Genomic DNA, 20469 nt, shown 5'->3' with positions numbered 1-20469 from the left:
GAGAAAAGGGAACTCTCATACATTGTTGATGGAATTGCAAATTGGTACAGCCACTATGGAAAACAGTATGGAGGTTTCTCAAAAAAATTAAAAATGGATATACCTTTTGACCCAGCAATTGCACTTCTAGGTATTAATCCAAAGAAAACCAAAACAACAATTCATAAATATCTATGCACTCCAATATTCATGGCAGCACAATTTACAATTGCCAAGATATGGAAGCAACCTAAATGCCCATCGACAGACGATTAGATAAAGAAATTATGGTTCATATATACAGTGGAATATTACTCAGACATTAAAAAAAATGAAATCCTACAATTTGCAATGACATGGATAGACTGAGAGGTTATTATGCTGAGTGAAAAAAGTCAGACCGAGAAAGATAAATACCACATGATTTCACTTATGTGTAGTATCTAAGGAACAAAAAGAACAAACTAATCAAAAACAGACTCACAAATATAGTGGATAATTTGGTGATGGACAGCGGGGAGGGAGTTTGGGAGGCTGGGAGGATGTGGTGAAGGGTTAAAAAGTACAAATTAGTAGTTGATAGTAGGGCACGGGGATGGGGAGCATGGCAGAGGGAATGCAGTTAGCATTAATATGATGGCTAAGTGGAGAGCCAGGGGAGCCAGGGAGCAATTAGGGGAATCATTTTATGAACATTATAGATGTCTAACCAATGTACTGCATACTTGAAACTAATTTAAATAAATAAATTTATATACATCTATTTAAAAAAAGAGTAAAGGCCTGAAAAGCTTATTGAAAGCCCTAAGCGTGAGAGTCAGACGTATCAACCCAGAGATTCATTGTAGGGAGACATGGGTGGTCATTTATTGGGGCTTGTCAGAATTTCAAAGAAGATGGGTGGAATGTGGCTGCTAGTGATTTGAGAAGTGAGCAGAAAACTGAGGACCTTAACCTTCAGTGAGCAAATATCCAGTTAATGTCCCTGTCCTTCACACAAACATTTGTCCTCAGCTGTGCCTGGTAACCCCACTCATTCCAGAGACCCTCTGTTTTACCCTCTCCAGACTAAATCTCCAGCCCTCTGCCTATAGGAGGGGAGCCTTGCAGCAAGGAGGGTGTGAGAGAGGAGCTAGGACTTTAACTGCTTCCCAATTACCTTTCACCCAGTTCTCCTGATTTGGGCTTGCTCTGTTACAGAGGTATCTAAGACTGCCAATTACTTTATTTTTTTTTTTAATTTTTTTAGTATTTTGCCATGAAAGTAGGTCTGTTCTTAGCTTTCTCTAGGTTTCAACTTTCTTGGGGCTGCTAAGTCAATTACGATTCATCCATCTGTTTCCTAGCTTCCAAAATTCTTTTGCTATTGTTCTTTCTGTCCTCATCAATTTGTGTCGTTTTTAAAAAATGATCCTTTTATAGTAGTTTTAGTGGGTTTCACAAGGGAGCAAAAGTAGATGTGTGGATTCAATTTACTTCTTTAACTGGGATGGGGAGCCTCTGGTTGTGTTAGGAAGACATTTCCTCCCAGCATTCCCCTCCTGCGAGTCCCTTTGGATGACAGACCAGTGAGAAATGCAGGTAAGGGAGCCAGAGGCCTGCAAGGGAAACTGTCTCCTGATGGAGTATAATCTCCCTTCCAGAGTTCAAACTTCTTCCCCCCGTCACAGCTTCACCTGCCTCTGAAAGCATAAAGGGCTGACTCTAGATTATGATCGAGTAGGCTGGAAGGGCGGAAAGCCAAGATAAACCAGCAAAGCCTGCCTAGAGGAGGTGCTGAGAAAAGCAAAAGACACTGTCTCATGCTTCTAATGAGAATTCATCCCTTATAGCTCTGCTTCCAATGAGAATTCATCCCTCATAGCTCTGCTTCTATGACTCTGTGAGACCTGAAGTCATTCCAGAAAGTCTGCCTGTTTTCTTGCCCTCTCCCTCTTTCCTGTCCCTTGCTTTGGAATGAGGCGATGGTGGCTGAAAGCTATTTGGGTAGATTGGATAGGTTGAAAAGGGGAAGAAACAAAACACTATAGTTCCTTTTTGCCGAAATTCATTGTGGACAAAGATATCACCGCACTTTGCTTCTCTTTCAAGCTCAGACCAGAAGAGAGAACAGGTAGTAACACAATTGGATGGGAGAACTTAGGAGCAGCAGGATTTGTGGTGATAGTAGTGGTAGAGGCTATGAACTTAATAGTGGGAGGAGCTAAGCTGGGCAGCTCACTTTGCTGCACAGATATAACTTGAAATTCCTCGATGGTCATCTATGACCAATGGGAAGTCAGTGGATAAATACTCCAGCCTCCTTCCTCATTATCTGGGAGGACAGTGTGAGAATGTTTCCACGAATTTTCTCGGGGGGTTTCCAGCAGGATGGAGCTCCAATTGCCCATAATAGTAACTAGCCCATTAACACACCTCAGCATTGGCTTCTCCCTCTTCCATATCTTGCTTTCCCATTTCTTTACTCCTATTTCCCAAGTAAATTACCTGCATTTCAGCCCTTGTCTCAGGTCTGCTCCTGGGAGAATCCACACTAAGACAGGTGTCCTCCTATCCAAAAGTGAGTAAGAGCAGTCTGCACAACCCCCGGAAATTGTGCCTCTACTCTCTCTGTGTGCAGCTAGTCTCAGCTAGAAGGTTCCTACATGGGATCCTGATCACATTTCTATTTTTAGGAGCTCTGAGTTCTGTTTGGGTCATTGGGCCTATGTGTGCCTGAAAGGTGACATGGATTGTTGGTAACTGGGAAAACAGAATGCCTGGCTCCCACCTCAGATAGAAAATACAGCTTGGCCCAAAGCTACCATGCACATAGGAACCTGCACTTCCTCCCCCACTTGCATTGTTTCACAGTCGTGAACACATATCCTGCATTGAGAAGCAATTCCATCCCTGCATGGGCAGGGTTATACCCCAGCTAGAGGTACACAAAGGCTGTGAGGAGAGGAGGACCACCTGGATGGTTCTAGCAGGAGAACGCCAGCAGAAAACTCTTTCCCAGCAGGAAATCTTGGATAAAGGGACTCAGGGAACACAGAGCCATACCTCAGGCTCTTATAATAATGTGGGACTCTTCTGCTGACCCAGTCCAAGGGGTCAAAGCATAGAATGGTTTGAATGAATAGCCCTTGAAGGGATATTCAGAGCTCTAGGTAATTAAGTAGTCAAAGGATTGATCAATACAAGGATGTTTTTCTGAGATAGTGCCTACCACTTAACAGATGGATAAGCCCCAAGAAGTGAGGAGTACAGGAAAAAGAGTTTGGCTGTAGACAACCTTTGATTTCTAGCTTCTGCTTGAAAGACTGTTTTTACCTTTATCAGTCTGGCAGTTATTCGAAAATCTTATATTGAGCACCAGATCCAAAGTGACTAAAATCAGCCTCTGTTCCCACTACAGTTACCATCCAGAAAGCTGCTATTCCAAATTAGTCACAGACATTTGACTTAAAATTAGAAAATATCTCTTTTCCAGAAGGTAAGGGAGTCTTGAAGGACTTCTGACCATGTGAATAGGGACAGAGTTTTCTGAGACTGTGTTGGAGATGATGAAAATGCTCTGAAGAAAGTATGAGATGGGAGAGGACTAGGAGGAGGATAAATAGAAAGAGGGACATTCTCTTAAGTCCTAAACAGTGAAGCCTTTTCTGTCCCCTACCCCCACTCCCATGCGGAACAAGGGACCATGTTATTTGAGAAAGCCACTGCTTCAAGTCCTGGATGCCTGTTGTTTGACATACCCACCTAAACTGCCCTGACCTCCTTGAATGTACCCACATCCCACCCCATATGCATTTTCCCTAGAGAAGGAGGGTTGTTGGGAGTGGTGAGGGAGTTGTAGAACGTTCTGTATCACTAGGCAGATAGGATAATGGTCCAGCAGATGAATCCCCAGCTGAAAATACCAGGAGACCCCAAACCCTAACGTCTCCTTTAAGGGGGACAAGGAATAATTCGCTTCTGGGGATGGAAGGGCAGTATCCTGTCAAATATATTGTGGAAACTGTGAGGCCATGTTTCACCTGTTCAGTCCCCAGGGAAGACTCTACTCTATAACCTGTTCAAACTAGCAAATTTCTAGCCAAGCTTTCTAAACAAACAAAACAGGTTTCCAAACATGGGTCAAGGGAAGGAAACCACAAGAAAGGAGGAGAAAGAAAAGTGAGTTAGGCCTTTATCTCCACTTTGGAGCCTCTCTAGCCCATCAAGGAACATCACCTCCCCAACAACATTGCTTGCCCACTGTGCCCAGTCACCTGGTTGGACTTGAGGAAACATTGTTCCTACTGGTAAAGGGTTCGCATTCTAGTTGGGAAGAAAAATATGCAAACGAGCTGGAATCCTAAGTGCACCTGGTACTAAAAGGAATGTGGGTACAGGGCACAGGTGAAGATTCCAAAAGAAAGTCCATCAACAATATGGGGACAGGAACAAAGACTTCATTAAATAGTGATTTTTCAGTGTTCCTAGGTAAGTGTTGCTTTCATAGTAAAGAGAACAGCAAGAAGAGAGGCACTAAGGGTGAAACAGCATGGTGCTGCTCAGGAAATGACTGGAAAATCAAGGTTAAAGTGCAGGAAAAGGGAAAATGACAAATGTGGGCAGATGGGCCTATCACGAATGTCGATTTGCATGAGCATGGATTGAGACTTCAGCAACAGCCCCGAGAGAGAAAAGGAGGCCTGATTTAGACAGAGTAAAAAGTATCAGCAAATTGGTTGAGAAGGCTTTCCTGCTGCAGGCAACTTTAGAAGAATGGATCTCCCACACCCTTCCTTTTGCCTCACTCTACATCGCCCATCCATCTCTCACTTGGGGGATTGTGACCATTGGGTAACTTCTTGAGATGTTCACTGATATTTGTCTTTACTTCCCCCTTGCATTGCAGGCTTATGGTTTGCCAGAGCAGAAGGAACTTGCCTGCAGGTACTTTCCATGATGACTTATGCTTCCCAACATTAAGCCACTGAGCTGTTTATGGTTTGTGTGAGGGAGACTGGAAGGTAAAAGAAAAGAGAACCTAAGAGGGGGACATGGAGACTGAAGGAAAGGGGGGCAACCATTTCGGTAAGCCCTGAGCTGCAATGTCCACACATTCAGCTGAGGAGTCTCAGAAAGCATGGCTGTGAGGCTTGCAGCAGGCTCCCAGCATCGCCAGTTTTCTGTGGCCCAGAACTGGCAGACCCAAGGGTCTGGGAACAGGAGGGTGTCTCCGCAGAATACACTGCCTGCTAGAGAGGCCTTCCCAGATTCTTGGAGCTGCACTAGATAGACCCTATGCCTTGGAATTACAGGAAGAGCTGAACCCCACCCAAAATCAAGGTCAGTTTCTTGCCTGTCCTATGGAATGAGAGAGCTCGAGGCTGAGGAGACTAGGTCAATGCAAATAAACAAAGGAATGTAGTCTTTCCTGCACACTTTCCTCCACTATCTGGGCAGATTCTGGGTCTCATTCATCACTGAGGTGCCAGCACTCAGCTGAGAGGACATGCTGCAGGAGAGCCAGATGGAGGAAGGGGGCATTGTGCACCGTATCTCCATCAAACTAATAGGCACTCCTGTGCCCCCAGGTATTGGCAAGCTGGATGCCAGAAAAGAGGAGGCAATCCGAGCTTTCAGTTTTTAAAATGAGTATAGGGCACGCAAAAATACTAAACAGACTGATAGGGTCTATGCGTGTGCAGCTCCGCCCGCGGGATGTCCCCAGAGGGCGGGGCAGGACCAGGCCGGCCACGGAGCACCGCGCCTGCGCACTGCAGACTCTGAAGCAGCGACCTTAGCGAGGTGGGCGGGGGCTGCCCGGGCATCCGGGTCCCTCACCCCGCCCCGCTTCATGAATGAGAGGCGCGGCGTCCGCCCCTCCCCCCGGGCCCGCCCCTCGCCCCTTGCCGCGGGCCGCCGCGCGCAGTCTTGCCGCCGCCACCTCTGCCGCTGTCGGTCCCGACGGACGCTCACTGCCCGCAGCCTGCCGCCCGGCGCTGACGGTCCTGCACGCCCGTCTTTGCCGCCGCCGCCGCCACCGGCGCTCTCGAGTAAGTGAACGAGTGAGGGCCCGGGCGCCGAGGGCTGTCGCCCACCACCTGGGGCTTAGGGAACCGGGCGGGTCCGGGTTCGGGATGCTGAGGAGATCGCGGGCCGGCGCCAGCCTCCCACACACACACACTCCCGGCGCTCCGGCGGGGGACGGGGAGGAGTGGGACAGCGGCCCTAGGCCAGGAGCGACGCGGAGGAGGGTCTGTCTGCCCCGGGCCGGAGGGTAAGTCCCGCACAAAGGGCTGCGCGGGCTGTCACCGGGAGGTCACGGAGGAAAGGTTCGCAACGCCTCGCATGTCCCACTTGCCAGTGCCGGGCGTCGAGCCCCCGGGCGTGGGAGGCAGCTAGGATGTGCAGGAAGGCGAAGACGGCTGCCTCCGTGTTGGCGATGGGAACGCGCCTTGAGGGGCGCGGCGTGGCAGTGTTTTCCTGGTCCCCATCTGCTCCTCCCCTTTCTTTGTGGCGTTTGTCTCGTGCCCGTTTGTCACTGTATGTATGGATATGGTCTGGGGTGCAATCTCTCGCCTGGGCTTACTCATTAATGAAAGTCAGGTGGTAGCCTCCGATCTGTGGGGGCGGGGGGTGGGGGCGCGTGCGCTTACACAGGCCAGAGAATTAAGGACCCTCCTTTGTTTTCGGAGACCTAATGAGGCATGTGTGTGTTTGTGTATGTATCTCCTATGAAATGATTCAGAGACCGTTAAAAATGGTCTGAGGAAAAAAGACATTACTTCATCAGACCTTCACCGAATTGTCTCTGGTGTTCTTTCAAACAGTATTTTGTTTGTTTTTCTCTTACTGTAAAACCAGTGGGTTTCCTTAATTGAAAATGTATGTCTATATTTTCATATATCTGTATATCTAGAACACTCTGCTTTTTGGATTAATGGTAAGATACTCGTATATACGTACATGGAAATACTCCAGTACATATAGGACACTGCTCTCTGGGTTTAATTCATTAACAATATGCCTTTATACTCGTACATATGTCTATAGAAATACGCCAGTGTATCTAGGACACAGTTTCCTCAGCTCCTTAGTACGGGCGGATTTTGTTTCTTCCTGCCTCCCTGTGTTAAGAAGGTGGTCCAGCAGGTTCTGTCCACCTCGTTGCTTTTTTTTTTTTTTTTTCCTTAATGCTTTGGCACAGAGTTTTATTGCATGTTACCCTGGCATGCGCCTTTGCTTTGATCTGAATTTCCCTGTGTTCTGTTGTCTGGTTGTGTAGCCCAGCTCAATGGCTCCTCTTACAGGACTACTGGAAAACAGAATACCTTTTATTATTGTCCTCATCCCCAGGAAGCTCTGTAGGTTCCCACAGACTTTGGCTTGGTCAGTAGGACTGACTGCCTGACTGTTGTCTTGGTAAAGTTACTGAAGAGTTACAGTTGATGGAGACCAATTAAAAAGAAGCAATTGTAATAGCACCAGCTATCCCTTGCTATTTCATTTGGACCTTTTTCTCTTTTTAAATCAGATTTTATAAGTTTTAGAACATAATTGGTTGCATTTTCAATTTTTTTTACCCTTATTATTTTACAGAGTGATGAGAAATTAGCTAAAGTAGGTTATAATAAACACACACCTAAAAAATATTTTTATTATGATTTTTATTCAAAATAGTGGTGGTGAAAAATTAGGAACTTATTGGATAATATGAATAATTGAATTGGTTTAATTTTAAGGTTCTCTTAAAGATTATTTTTTAATCACATGTATGTTAATTCTTGATAGTTTTCAGTGCAAAATGACATCTAAGCTAAGCAGTCTTCCACAGTATTGTTTATGTATATTCCCTTAGTCAAAAACATTTGCTTTTAATTTGAATGGGAAATTTTCCATTGGTTGTATCGGGATCCATTATTCTTGGTAAAATTCTTACCTTATGTTAGCATGGTCAAATTCTTTTATTGTGAAGTTAAAATTAGTAGAAGTTGACTTTTCAATTTGCAGAAATTTTGGTTTTATGATGTAGAATTTAAATACATTTTTATTTCAATGAATTTAAGTCAAAATAACTTAAAAACAGAGGCTTCATTAACTTCCTTAACTAGTGTCACTAATATTGAAGCAACCCCAATAATTTTTATAAACTGCCTGCATCTGATTTTTCTTTAAAGACTCCCCTTAAACCGTAAGGGGAAGTCTTAGATAAACAGAGTGGTATAACCGGAATTATCGCTGAAATACACTTGCATAGTACCACAATGTTGTGGAACTTTAATTTTGCAAGAGTGACTTAGCTATTGTTTGAATCAACAAAGGAAGCTATATACATGCTAGCCTTGTTATTCAGCATTCTGTTATCTGAAATCTTTACCAACCCATAGTTTAGCATTTCCTGTAGTATGATGATAGAAGAAAAAATCCTAAAGTAATTTCTATATCATTAAAATAATTAAGTTATGTTAAATATAAAATGTATTCTCTATATTCATTGGAAATACTAATATTGTTTTGATAGTGATGGTAATAGCTTGTATGGTGACATTTAGTTACCCAAAACTGAGATACATTATCCCTTCAACAATATCTAATAAATAAAAAGTAGAATTTTTTTTCTATTGACCATTTTCTAACAATAATTGTTTTCTGTTTCAAATGGCAGTTGATTCTAAAATCAATAACAAAGTAACATTATTATAATGTATTAACTTAAACTATATAAAATTGTCATTTTTTTAGATTGAGCAATAGTTAAAAATCAGCAATTTCATATAGTTCAACCATTTTCAACTCTCAGTGGTTCCTTCTGGTATTTACATTTATCTTTATTTCATTTTAATGTTTAAACTGCTATTTCTTGATTTTTCACATTTAGATATTATCTATGGACTTCTGTTTTGGAAGTTGAAGACTTAATTGTCCCACTCAGCCATCTTTCCATTCCTCATTCATACCTATACTTTACTGTTCCCAGTTAAGTCAGTATGTAGTATTTATATGACTGACATTGTACCTATTATTCACAGATGATCCATGTGGGGCACTACTATTATATTTTCTTTCTTGTGCAACTTTTGTTTCTCCCAAATTAAATAATTGCCTCTTTTGTTTGTTTCTCATTTGCTTCATTTTCTTTGTACCAGTCACTAATTCTATGACAGAAATAATAATCGTTCAGTATTTTCAGGTATCCTCTGTTTCTTTTTTCCTTGCTGTCCTCTAGGACTTCCCTGTGTCATCATCTTGGGAATTCCCTTTGCCTTCTTCCTGTGTTGAATCCTTCATTTCCTGGATCCTGTGTCTCCTGCATTCTTTAGTAGCTCCTGAGAAAGGGCACAAACAAACTCTGAAATTCCTTCCTAAATTCAGAAGTTGCATGTCTGGAAATGTCTTCATTTCACTCTCACACTTGAATGGTGGTTTAGCTAGACATTGAATTCTAGATTAAAAATCAGCGTCCCTCTTTTGAAGGCATTGTTCCGTTAGCTTCCAGTATTGCTCTTGAGAAGTCCAATGCCATTCTAGTCCCCATTTCCTTTTTTCCCTTACTCTGGAAGATTTTAGGATCTTCTGTTTATCCTTGATGTTCCAGACATTTCATGGTGTTCCTTGAAACATCTTTTTCTTTCCTTTTGCTCATGGGGCAGATAATCTTTTCCAAAATGACTATGTGGTATTTATGTGCATACAGACACACACACATATCCCGTCTCACCCAATATGCTTTTCTTCATGGTATTGACATGCCTCCATCAAGAGGTGTAGGTCTTCGTTTCCTCTCTTTAAATTTGTGCAGACATGAAGGCTCTTCAGAATGTTGAGTCTTGAGTCAACATCATGGTTTAGGAGCACAGCCGAATGATCAAGAGCATGCACCTTGCGGGGAAGGGGCGTGTAATTTTTATTTTTTACTTTGAAATGGAATCATTGCTGGAAGTAGCACCAGAAAAAGTTTCTTCAATCCAGTCACCTCTAGATTCAACATGAAGGCTAACAGGTACATTTTTAAAAATCTACTGTAGGAACCATTCATGATCAAAAAGAAACAATCTTTAAGCTTTGTGATTAAATATATCATGACTAAATATGACAAATATATTATTTGTAAGAATTTCTGTGATGGGAAGATGGAGACAAATGGAGCTACATAGGCCATGGCTTGATTGGACATTGTCAGTGACTTCATGTTTATCTCATAGATACATATTTTTTTACCCATCAATTTTTTTCTATTTACAGCTGCCTTATCCCTCATCTAGCTTTTCCATGAGTGCACATGAGTGGCTGAATATTACTGGAGAACTTAAGAGTCATGACCAAAAATCTGAAGTGGGTTCTCAGCACTGCCCAGGAAAGCTACCAGATTCCTAATAAGATATTTTCACTTGTAAATATGTAATAATTTCTCCACATTCCTTGATCTCATGAGCAACCCACCCCTCCCCATACTGATAAGCAGGCTTCATACTTCATTGAGGGTTTACAAGTTATTAAACAGAAACCCCTCATGTTCCCCTTTCCAAATCTAGAAATCTATCTTCCTTAGGACCCATGTTTTTCTTTTTTTTTCCCTGTTAGAGGCAGTCCCTTCCCATGTATTCCCCCTCATACCTACTCAAGGACATGAGCATTTGTGCTCTTTCTCTTGCATCAGCAACTCTCCCAGGTGCCATCCATGTCAACATAAACACATGCTCTGATATTGCCCATCTTTGAAAACAATAAAAAATTACAACAAACAACTTTTCCCTGGCCTCCCGTCCATTCCCTGCTGTTTACCTTCATGGTTTAATGTCAAAAAAGAAGTCTACATTTCCTCCCTACCTCTTCTGTAAAACATAGCACTCTCTGAAATTCTGTTGTTGACTGATGTTTATGTCTCTTACCCCCACTGGAAGTTCAACTTTAGGAAGGCAAGGACTTCATCTGTCCTGTTTACCACTGCATCCCATAGTACAGCAACTGGCACAAGTACCTACTCAATATGTGGGCAAAAAAGGCACAACTGACATTTTTAACCTGAATAAAGAGTTCTTACTTTTTAAAAATTGCTAGCAAAATCATTTATTTTCATTTAGTTTTCATTTATTTTTTAAATTATTCACCACTCTTTTCACTCAGAGTTGGAAAAAATATGAAGACTATTATTAATGATTGACTTTTTCCCTACATTACATTACCTTTCACTCTTTCATAAGTATAATTTAACATTGATAGGCTTGCACCTGGATTCTGGAGTCAGACTACTTGGGGTTTATTCTGGCTCTTTCACTTTTTTGTCATATGACCTTGGCAGGTTACCTAACTTCTCTGTTTCCTCATCTGCAAGATGGAAATAAGAGTACTACCCACCTCATATGTTTATTTTCTGGGTAAAAAGCTAAACTCAGTACTTGGCATAAGGGTAAATGTAATGAAAAATAATTATAATTATAGGTATTATTTGTATAGCCTCCAATTTTTAACATTTGAGCTGACTTGATCATTGTAATATTTTTGTTCAGAGTACTTATATCTCCTAGAATACGTTGGCTATAAATTTGATTCATACATGTTTTTAGTTTTATGATTTTTTCTAATATCTTGCCTCTCTACCCCCATGTGATAAATTGATTAAAATGATCTAACAGGTGACACATGAACACCCTGTAGCATTTCCCAGCAATCTGGTGATTTGATAAATCATTTTGATCACTTGATAAAATATTTTTATGTCCAGCCAAGTCCTGTTCTTTGTTTATTTAGCTTCTCCAGGAGTGAGGTTCCTTTTTCATGTTATTCCATATAAAGTTTTCTTATTTCTGGAAGTAGAACTTTTAAAACACCGAAAACATCATCAACAGATTTTTTTATGTAGCTATAAGACACTGTTTTCACTTATCAGCTAGCTGGGAAGATAAATATATATAGCAATACAAAGTCCACCCTGAGGGCTCTGTAGAAGTTCAGAGTAGGGAGAGTCATGTCCTGCCAGCCTTAAGGGATTCTTACAACTTTTCTACATGTTAAATTGTCTGTTTTAGCCTCTTTCCTTATTATTTGTTTTGATTTTTATTTTGAAAATTTGCTTAATAATCATGGTAATAGTTTAGATTTTTAAGGTTGACAGTATACAAACTAAAATTGAGAGCAGTTTTTAATTTTAGAAATTGTTTCTTGAAGTAATTAACATAGCAGTTAACTCTGCCTCTTTCTTGTCTTGGTAGGCAGTAGGGACTTCTCCAATTATCTGAGCATTGCAGACTTCAGAGTGTAGAGTTGGGTAAATTTAGGGTTCAAAAAGAATGCCAGATGGTTTGAAAAGAATTGTGAGCACTCCAACTAGTGCAGTCCATTGAAAGCCAACTGGCTGAGCTTCATCTGCTCTGGAGGTAGGAATCAGACACTTTGTTCCATGCCAGCTGGCCCAGGAGTAGTTGGCCAGTGGCCTTACTTAGGGTGGCCATTCCTGGGAAAGCCAGCTTGGGCCCTCCATCTGTCCTAAGGATATTCTCACACCAAAGAGTTGCTCTGCACCTCCCTGGTGTTCTAGGGAGTTAGAGCAAGCCTGTGTGGAAAGTAAAGGAAGCCACTTATTAGATAGCATTATAAATGAACCTCACATTAAGTTGTGAACTTGCTCTGGAAAAGTGTAATGCCACTTGAATTTTTATGGATTCAATGCTGTTAGGTATGTTAGATTTTCTCACTCCTAAAGGATCTATAATGAATGTTTTTATATTGTAGATAATTTCCAGTTTACCCACTTTCAAAGTTCCAGTTTTTATTTATTAATGTAAAGTGAGATTTGCCTGTTCTTTTCATTGTCTTCTAAAGGTTTGGTCATTTTGGATTAGTAAAAATTTTTGTCTTTTCATAAAGCTTGCTCCTGCATAAACCACAGGCTTCTGTAGAAGGTTTATTATTTGTGTTGTCTTAAAATCTGTCTAATTTTGTCTGTTATTTGTTTTCCTAACTAAATAGGTATTTGTATCAGATACAGTTCTTCCTTTAGCATACTTAGTGTCATAATAATTTAAGTAAGAACTACAGGTATAATGAGCATTCAGTTCATTTGATAACAGTGTTATTGAATTCTCAAAATTAATAACTTTACCACAGTTTATCAGTATGTTTGATGTTACCTTTCAAAAATTTTCAGATTTGGAGATCAAATGATACTGCATTACCTATGTTTATTAAGTTCATTTAGGCAAACAAAATAATTATGAACTACCTGTATCTTTTTATTGCTCTCTCTCTACTCCAAGCATGAAAAATTATGCTCAGTGTTGTAAATTTGAAAGAGTGTAGGTATCATATGCAAAAAGGCTCTTCATCTTGGACCAAAAAAAAAAGTTTGGCAGATAATGAAACACCAACCTGTGAGCTAATGTGGTTTATGGGAAATAGGTGGGAAGGGAAGTCAAGGTGTAGGCTTTCGTTCTTTTCCTTTAACACAAAAGAAACTGTAAAACTTCTTCAGAAATGTATCTTCAGAAATTGTATGCTTGGCTATAATTGAATAAGTTTTTTCTTAAATTTATTGTCCCTGAAAACAGGCCAGAAGGAATTATCATGTTAGTGAGAAAGACATTTTTAAAAAGTCATAGAACATTATATCAATAACCTGGGGCAATAGCCTGGGACAATATTGTACCTAGAAAATTGTCTTAGCTAACTTATACTAAAAACATTTTATGGTGGTAGCTTTAAATGTATTGCTTATTTACTCCTTACAGTAACCCTCAAAAGATTGTTTATGGATGATAAAACAGAAGATCATAGAAATAACCTGTTCAGATTCACAAGGTCAGAGGACAGGTTTGGAACCCAAGCCTTCATCTTCCAACCCACCACAAAGCACAGTTGATGCTGTCATCTTTCACAAGAATACAGCTCTTTACTATACAGATACTATCCTGTACTAGCACTTTTGGAAGGCCGTTGATAAAGTAAATTAAGAGACCTTTGCAGAAAATAGCCAGAGAATAAGGATTAGGGACACGTCTACTTTCTGATGATCTTGAATAATTAATCATTACAAAACTACCACAGTAAATAAAAATGACTTGTTAGAATGGGACAAAGGAGCTGTATAGTTTCCTAAAGTTGCCATGACAAACTATCACAAAATCGATGGCCTAAAACAGAAATGTATTCTTGCACAGTTCTAGAGGTAAGAATTCTGAAATCAGAGTGTCAGCAGAGCTGCTGCACTCCCTTCAGAAACTCTAGGAGAGAATCCTTCCTTGCTTCTTCCAGCTTTTGGTGGCTCTATGCATTCCTTGGCTTGTGGCTGTATTACTCCAATCTCTGCTTTTGTTTTCAGATGACCCACAATTTCTCTCTCTAATAAAGACACTGTCATTCAATTTAGGGGGAGGGATCCACTTGGATAACCCAAAATGATTTCATCTCCAGATCCTCAACTTAATTACATCTGCAAAGACCCTTTTCCCAAATAAGGTCACATTCGCAGGTTCCTGGAGTTAAGACATGGACATATCTTTTGGGGGGCTACCATTCAACTCACTACAGGTGGTAAAAACTTCTTTGGTGATGATTTTCATTGTGACTGCTGTGTCACACAGAATCCCAGGTTAGACGAGTGTATAGTAGATCATGGTATAAAATGGTATTGGAAGTATAGGACCAAATTCTGAAGTTCAGAGGAATGTTTAGGGAATCAAGGAAGGTTTCATGTAGGTTATATTGCTTGTGACAGATGATGAAGGATAAACAGACTTATCAGATGGTTAGGGTAGCCTGGAATATGCAGATAGCGGTAGTTGCAAAGATAGGGAGCCATCTTCAGGGAACCATAATTAATGCATTTGACTAAAGTGTGGTACTTAGAGAAATAGTGGAGAATGGGGTCGAAAAGTCTGAGCCAATTAATGGGAGGCCTTGAGTGTTAAGTTGATGAATTTGTACTTTGTTTAGAGATGGTTATCCATGAAAACACTGTATTACAAAGGTTTATAACAAGGGCCTTCAAAGCTATGATAAAACTCTTTGAAAAACGTGTAGATTTTTTCTATTGAAAGATTTTCAGAGGGATCCATAAGCCTAAAAAAACATTAAGAACTAGTGCTGTATTAGAAATAAAATATTTTATTCTTTCAAGATGTTTCTGGAATATTATTGATTTTGTTTGGTTTCATTTGAATTATTTGGATGATAATTTGAAAATAGAGCTCCAAAAAGCCGTAGTACTATCTGTGGAATGTGTTATAAATTGCATACTAAAAATTAAAATACTCTTTCAGGAGGCATGTGAAGTAGGTCCTGGGTTCTTAGAAAATGATCAAACGATAACACAAAAAGAAAAACAACATTCACTTCAAAATGCAGCTGTGACTTCTGTTTTCTGTATCTCAGTTTTCTCTTTCAGTTCACTACCAGATCTTTTTAGAACTCCAGAATTATGTGAAATCATGATACAGTTCCTTGTACATAGACACTAATTTTTGCTGTATCCTCACATTATAGAAGGGACAGAAGAGCTACCTGGCACCTCTTTTATAAGGGCATTAATCCCATTCATGAGGGCTCCACCCTCATGACCTAATCACCCAGATACCATCACACTGGGATTTAAGTTTCAATATATGAATTTGGGGCGGGGGACAGACATATTCAGTTTATGGCACTGGCCACATGATGTTTTCCATATAATTCAATTTCTAAAATATCAATTGCCATATTAATTGTTTCATCAATCTATTTTCTATCCAAGATTAATATTATTTAATCACAATTGGTCATTTTGTCTCTCATGTTTGTTTTGAGCTAAGGCAGTTTCTCCCCACTCCCTCTCTCTTCATCTTTGTGTGTGTGTCATGAACTAGTTGCAGGAACCAGGTCAGTAGTCCTGTGGAACTTCTCACATTTGGGATTTGTCTGCTTGCTTCATCATGGTGTCAAGTTTGTGCTCTGTTCCCTGGATTTCCTACAAATGGAAGTTAGCTTAGCGGCTTGATTAAAATCAGATTTAAGGTTTTTGGCAAGAATGCTAAGGAAGTGTTTAGTACTGCATCACATTCAGAGGCCTGCTATGTCTGCCTACCCCACTTCTTATGCTAAAATACCCCACCGATGGTCATATCTGTATCATTTATTTCATCCATTGTGGCAAAATGGTGAATTTCTTATTCTGTCATCTCTTCCACATTTATTAACAGGAATTTTGTATAGACTTTATCTCATCAATTAGGGCTGTTTGGAGTTACCCTGAAATACACTTTGTATGAGAGACTGACACATAATTTTATACTATTGTGTTCTCAATAAAAGATAATAAGTTTAAATCAGAATAAAAGAAATTCAATTTGTTTTAATGAGTGTTAAAATAAAATTCTGAGTATTGCAGCAAACCGTGAATGATTGCTTTTCTTTTGCAATTGAGATGCATATGCCAGTTGCTCTGAAAGTTAAAGGTGGAGATATTTGTAAGACTTTTATAAACTAGAATCAAGCAATGGGGAGGAAAGAGTACTAGATTAGAATTAAAAATTGAGGGATTTCCAGAGTTAATTTGGCCCAGCCATGAATGTCTAATCTAGTCATTCTAAATAGACTGGGCTGTGTGTGTGTATGTCTGTGTCTGTGTGTCCCTAAAATAAATATTGTCAGTGTTTTTGTAAGAATATGTGTAAACCAATGGGCCCCAACCTCTTTGGCACCAGGGACCAGTGCTCCTATGAGAATCTAATGTCTGATGATCTGAGATGGAGCCGAGGCGTCAAATACAGATGAAGCTAAGGCAGGAGAACTCTGTTGAATATCATTCTTTTTATTTAAATTGTACTGTATGGGAGAGAGTCCTATGATTATAGTTTCTCATAATACCTCTTGTTTAACTTTATGTCTTCACATTTTTATTCAGTAAAATTACTGAGTAAAGTTATACTGAATAAAGCCTTACTTATTTGTCTTCCATTTTACCTTAAGCCAACTTTTTTTTTCTGAATACAGGTATTCTGAGAAAAGTAAACTTGATAGTCAAATAAAAATTAAACAGGTCAGTATTCTTAGCTTAGTGACCATCTCTAGAAAGCCTCTAATCATGTTATTTGAGAATGCCATTAGAAGTATGTGATAGTGTGTGATTTCTCCTTAGGCAAATCCTTGCATTGATTATGTCGTTTATTTGCAAATAATGATGTTGGTCTTTTCTGAAAGGTAAAGAATGCCATTATAAAGGAATGCCTCAAAAGACCATAGATAACATCAGTATATTTTTTGTCCATTAAGTGAAGCATAAAAGCTGATTATTTCTTATCAGGACTTTTAAATGGTTTTAATGATGAAAATTACATTTTCCTACCTGTCGAATTATAAAGATGCTTGCAGAACAGCTACTGTGTGTATGTCATTACGCTAGGTGCTGAGTAGTAGGGTTGATTTCACTATTCCAGTGAAGCTGAAAATAGCCCTCTAGGAATTGTTTCAACTCTGTTGCCTCCTCACCCTCTTTTAATGCAACCAATAACCCCATTGTTTAGCCTTTGTCCTGTTTCCTTGTTTAAGTGCTGTGTGGGCTAGAGAGTAGTGGAGCAACAGGGATTCAGTGGGGTTGAAGCTTTGCCTTTTGGAGGCCACAAAGCCTGTCCTTTTCTATCCGCTGCCAGAAACAAGGGTGGTTTTTGTCTTTTTAGAGATATTTCAATTATTTTATCTAGTATGCTGCTTGGATTTATCATTTTGCCTTTATTCATGTCAATACATATTTATTCAGTATCTTTTAAGTGCCAGGTATTATTGTTATACAGTCTGAATTTATAGAACTGCTGCTTGTGGTAGGAAACTTTTTTCTTATTTAATGAATTTTAATGAAGTTAAAACCACTACATTTAATGAAATTAAGGTATATTTCACTTCTGAATTTATTAGAACTGAAGTGAATTTAATATTCTAATTCTGATCATTTACACATGATCTGGCTTAAAAGTTCCTGTAAAGCTGAAGAAAACTGGCTCCTCATGAGGAATTTCAGTACTTCAAGCTAAAATAACTAACCACAAATGCAATGAAATCAGTGTAACTTGCATTTAGATTTTGTTCAGACTAACTTTAGACTCCTAAAAACCTACACATATATTTGTCCACAGTAAGTTACAAGTTTATTTTCATAAAGGCAAAAAAGAAATGTAGTGAAAAGCGTGGAAATTCTGGCCCTGCTATTTGTTAACTGTGTGGCCTTGGTGAATCACTACCTCTCTTAGCCTCAAGTAAAAGTAATTATAATGGAATGCTTCAGAGTTATTGAATTTACTTATTTATAATTAAATAACTTTAGAGTTATTGTGAGTGTAGTTCATCTCCTTTGGTAAAGTACTCTCCCAGTAATTGTTGTTATTAGGCAAGGGATGGGACAAGAGTAAACACAACAACAATCTCTGCTACATCTCAGTTATCTCCTTGTCATGACTATGAGACTAATTATGCTGCCAGCCTGGCCTGGCCGCTGAGCTATGGCTGGTTAGAGCTTCCATTCCAGTAGTGGTATGATACGACTACTAAACTGCACTACATACTCTCTTAACTTTTTAGGAGATTGTAGATGTCATTTTTGACGGTTATCTTAAGTCAGTTCTCTCCCCCCACTTTTTAAAAACAGCTTTTTTGAGACATAGTTAATATCCCATGTAGTTCATTTATTAAAGCTACAATGTGATAGCTTTCAGTATATTCACAGAGTTGTGCATCTATTACCATAATCAGTTTTTGAACATTTTCTTTATTATTATCCCAAAAAGAAATTTTACTGCCCTAGCTATCAGTCCCCAACCCTGCTGCCCCTTCCCTGCCCTAAGCAATCACTTATCTGTTCTGTCTCTTTACATTCACCTATTCTGGGCCTTTCATGTAAATGGAATCATATAATATGTGATCCTTTGTGACTGGCTTCTTTTACTTAGCATATTTTCAAGGTCTATCCATGTCCTCTTTTTGTTATATTAAGATTCTTAGAGGCATACTGACCTATCTTGTAAGAAGAAGAGATGAAGTGACTTTTCTTAAAGTTGACTGGTGTCCCATACTGGTTGTCAGTTTCAGTATAGAATGTGAAAAAGGTTCATATCATTTGTATTTATGAATAATGTCATGATTGTTGATATATCTTTCAATACAGATAATAATGTGTAACTATGGGACCATTGTAACCAAAGCTGCTGCACCACTGTCATTTTCATTTGCTATTTTCCTCTTGGAGCTAATTTTCCTGCTGAGTGTTCTGTATAACTCAGACATGTTGTATAGTACCTATAGTTACATGCTGCGTTTTTTATTTTTATGTGAGCCTCATTAGCTAAACACTAGGTATTTTTATTTGGGGATAAACAGTGATTATGTATTAGTATAAATGAGTTGTTGAAAACATGGTACATATACATATAATACTCAGAGCATATTCCCTGCAAAGTTTGTGGCTGTAGTTAAAATAAAAAACCTAGCCTTATAACTTTAAAAAACTCAGACATCTGTGCCTCAGTTTCTTCCTCTGTAAAATGGGTAATTGGATTCATTTAATTAATGATGACTATCTTTAACTCTATATTTCTGTAAAGATAATTGTTAAATGTATTTCTGATGGTCCGAGACTACTTCCTACATCATGTTGAGAATATTGCATTGTAATGTCGGATTTCCTGTCTAATTAGTTATCTAATGTGGTGTTGTGACAAAAGGCTAATGGTATGTATAGTCTTAGCAAAAATCATATTTTTCTAAACTAGAATTAGGATCCATGGTCTGATACTACAAATGGTCTGTCAATACAAAATAATTTAAATAATACTCACCTAAAGCACCAGTATATTAGATAAATGGGTTTAGTTGTTAGTGACAGAAAACCCAAAACAAGTATCTTAAAACAAGATAGAAATTTATTTCTCACTTACATAAAAGTTGGCACAGGCCTAATATGGAGCTTCATGCTTCATGGCATCACAGACCTTTTACCAATTAATCCCTTTTTATTCTTAGCACTCCACCCTCTATTGGGGTATAAACCATATTCTTATTGAATAAGATAGTGGTGTAGACATTACAGAGAGCAGAATGTAGGAAGGGAGGAAGCAGAAAGTAGAAGACACCTTTGGTGCTCTGTTAAACATGATTCTTGGACACTTGCTTGTGCATCTCTCACATCAGCTAGAACTGAGACATGTGTGGCCATTCACAGCTGCAAAAAAAGCTAGACAGGGTAACCATGTGCCCTGCCAAAAATCTTATTTACAGTGGAAGAAATCGAGAAAAGACTTTGGAGTGTGGAGAATCTCTACTACAATCTGGCTATTGATAAAACGGGAAACCAAGGAGTGTTTGCCATTATATCTCTTCCACTAAAGAAGGAAGGAGGGTTCTGTTTTTCTAGTAGCTGGTATTGGTTCTCTAAATGTCAGTGTCCTTTTAGAGGAGAAGAGCTGACAATGTAATGGAAACATCTCTTAAGAATGTGTCATTCTCTTTTCTGTAATGGGGTTAATGCACAGGAGAGAACTGCTAGATATATTTCTA

The 20469-nt window shown here is 39.3% G+C and overlaps 1 protein-coding gene across 3 annotated transcripts in view; it reads left to right on the top strand.

Annotated features, from left to right (window-relative positions):
* Window positions 1-5862: 5862 nt before the first annotated feature.
* The window catches only part of RNF24 (ring finger protein 24), a 55681-nt gene continuing 41074 nt past the window's right edge, over window positions 5863-20469 (top strand). The window contains exon 1 of one of the 3 annotated variants that reach the window (XM_016137182.2): window positions 5863-6011. Coding sequence is in view for 2 of the 3 variants with exons in the window: in XM_036229637.1 (XP_036085530.1) it covers window positions 6096-6235 (140 nt within the window). In the remaining variant the exon portion in view is untranslated. The other 2 variants (XM_036229637.1, XM_016137122.2) reach the window with 2 other exon arrangements.

Source organism: Rousettus aegyptiacus, unplaced genomic scaffold, assembly GCF_014176215.1.
Source record: "Rousettus aegyptiacus isolate mRouAeg1 unplaced genomic scaffold, mRouAeg1.p scaffold_m13_p_12, whole genome shotgun sequence".
NCBI classification, from domain to species: Eukaryota; Metazoa; Chordata; class Mammalia; order Chiroptera; family Pteropodidae; genus Rousettus; species Rousettus aegyptiacus.
The sequence above is the reverse complement of the archived record's forward strand: the minus strand, read 5'-3'. Positions and strand labels throughout refer to the sequence as shown.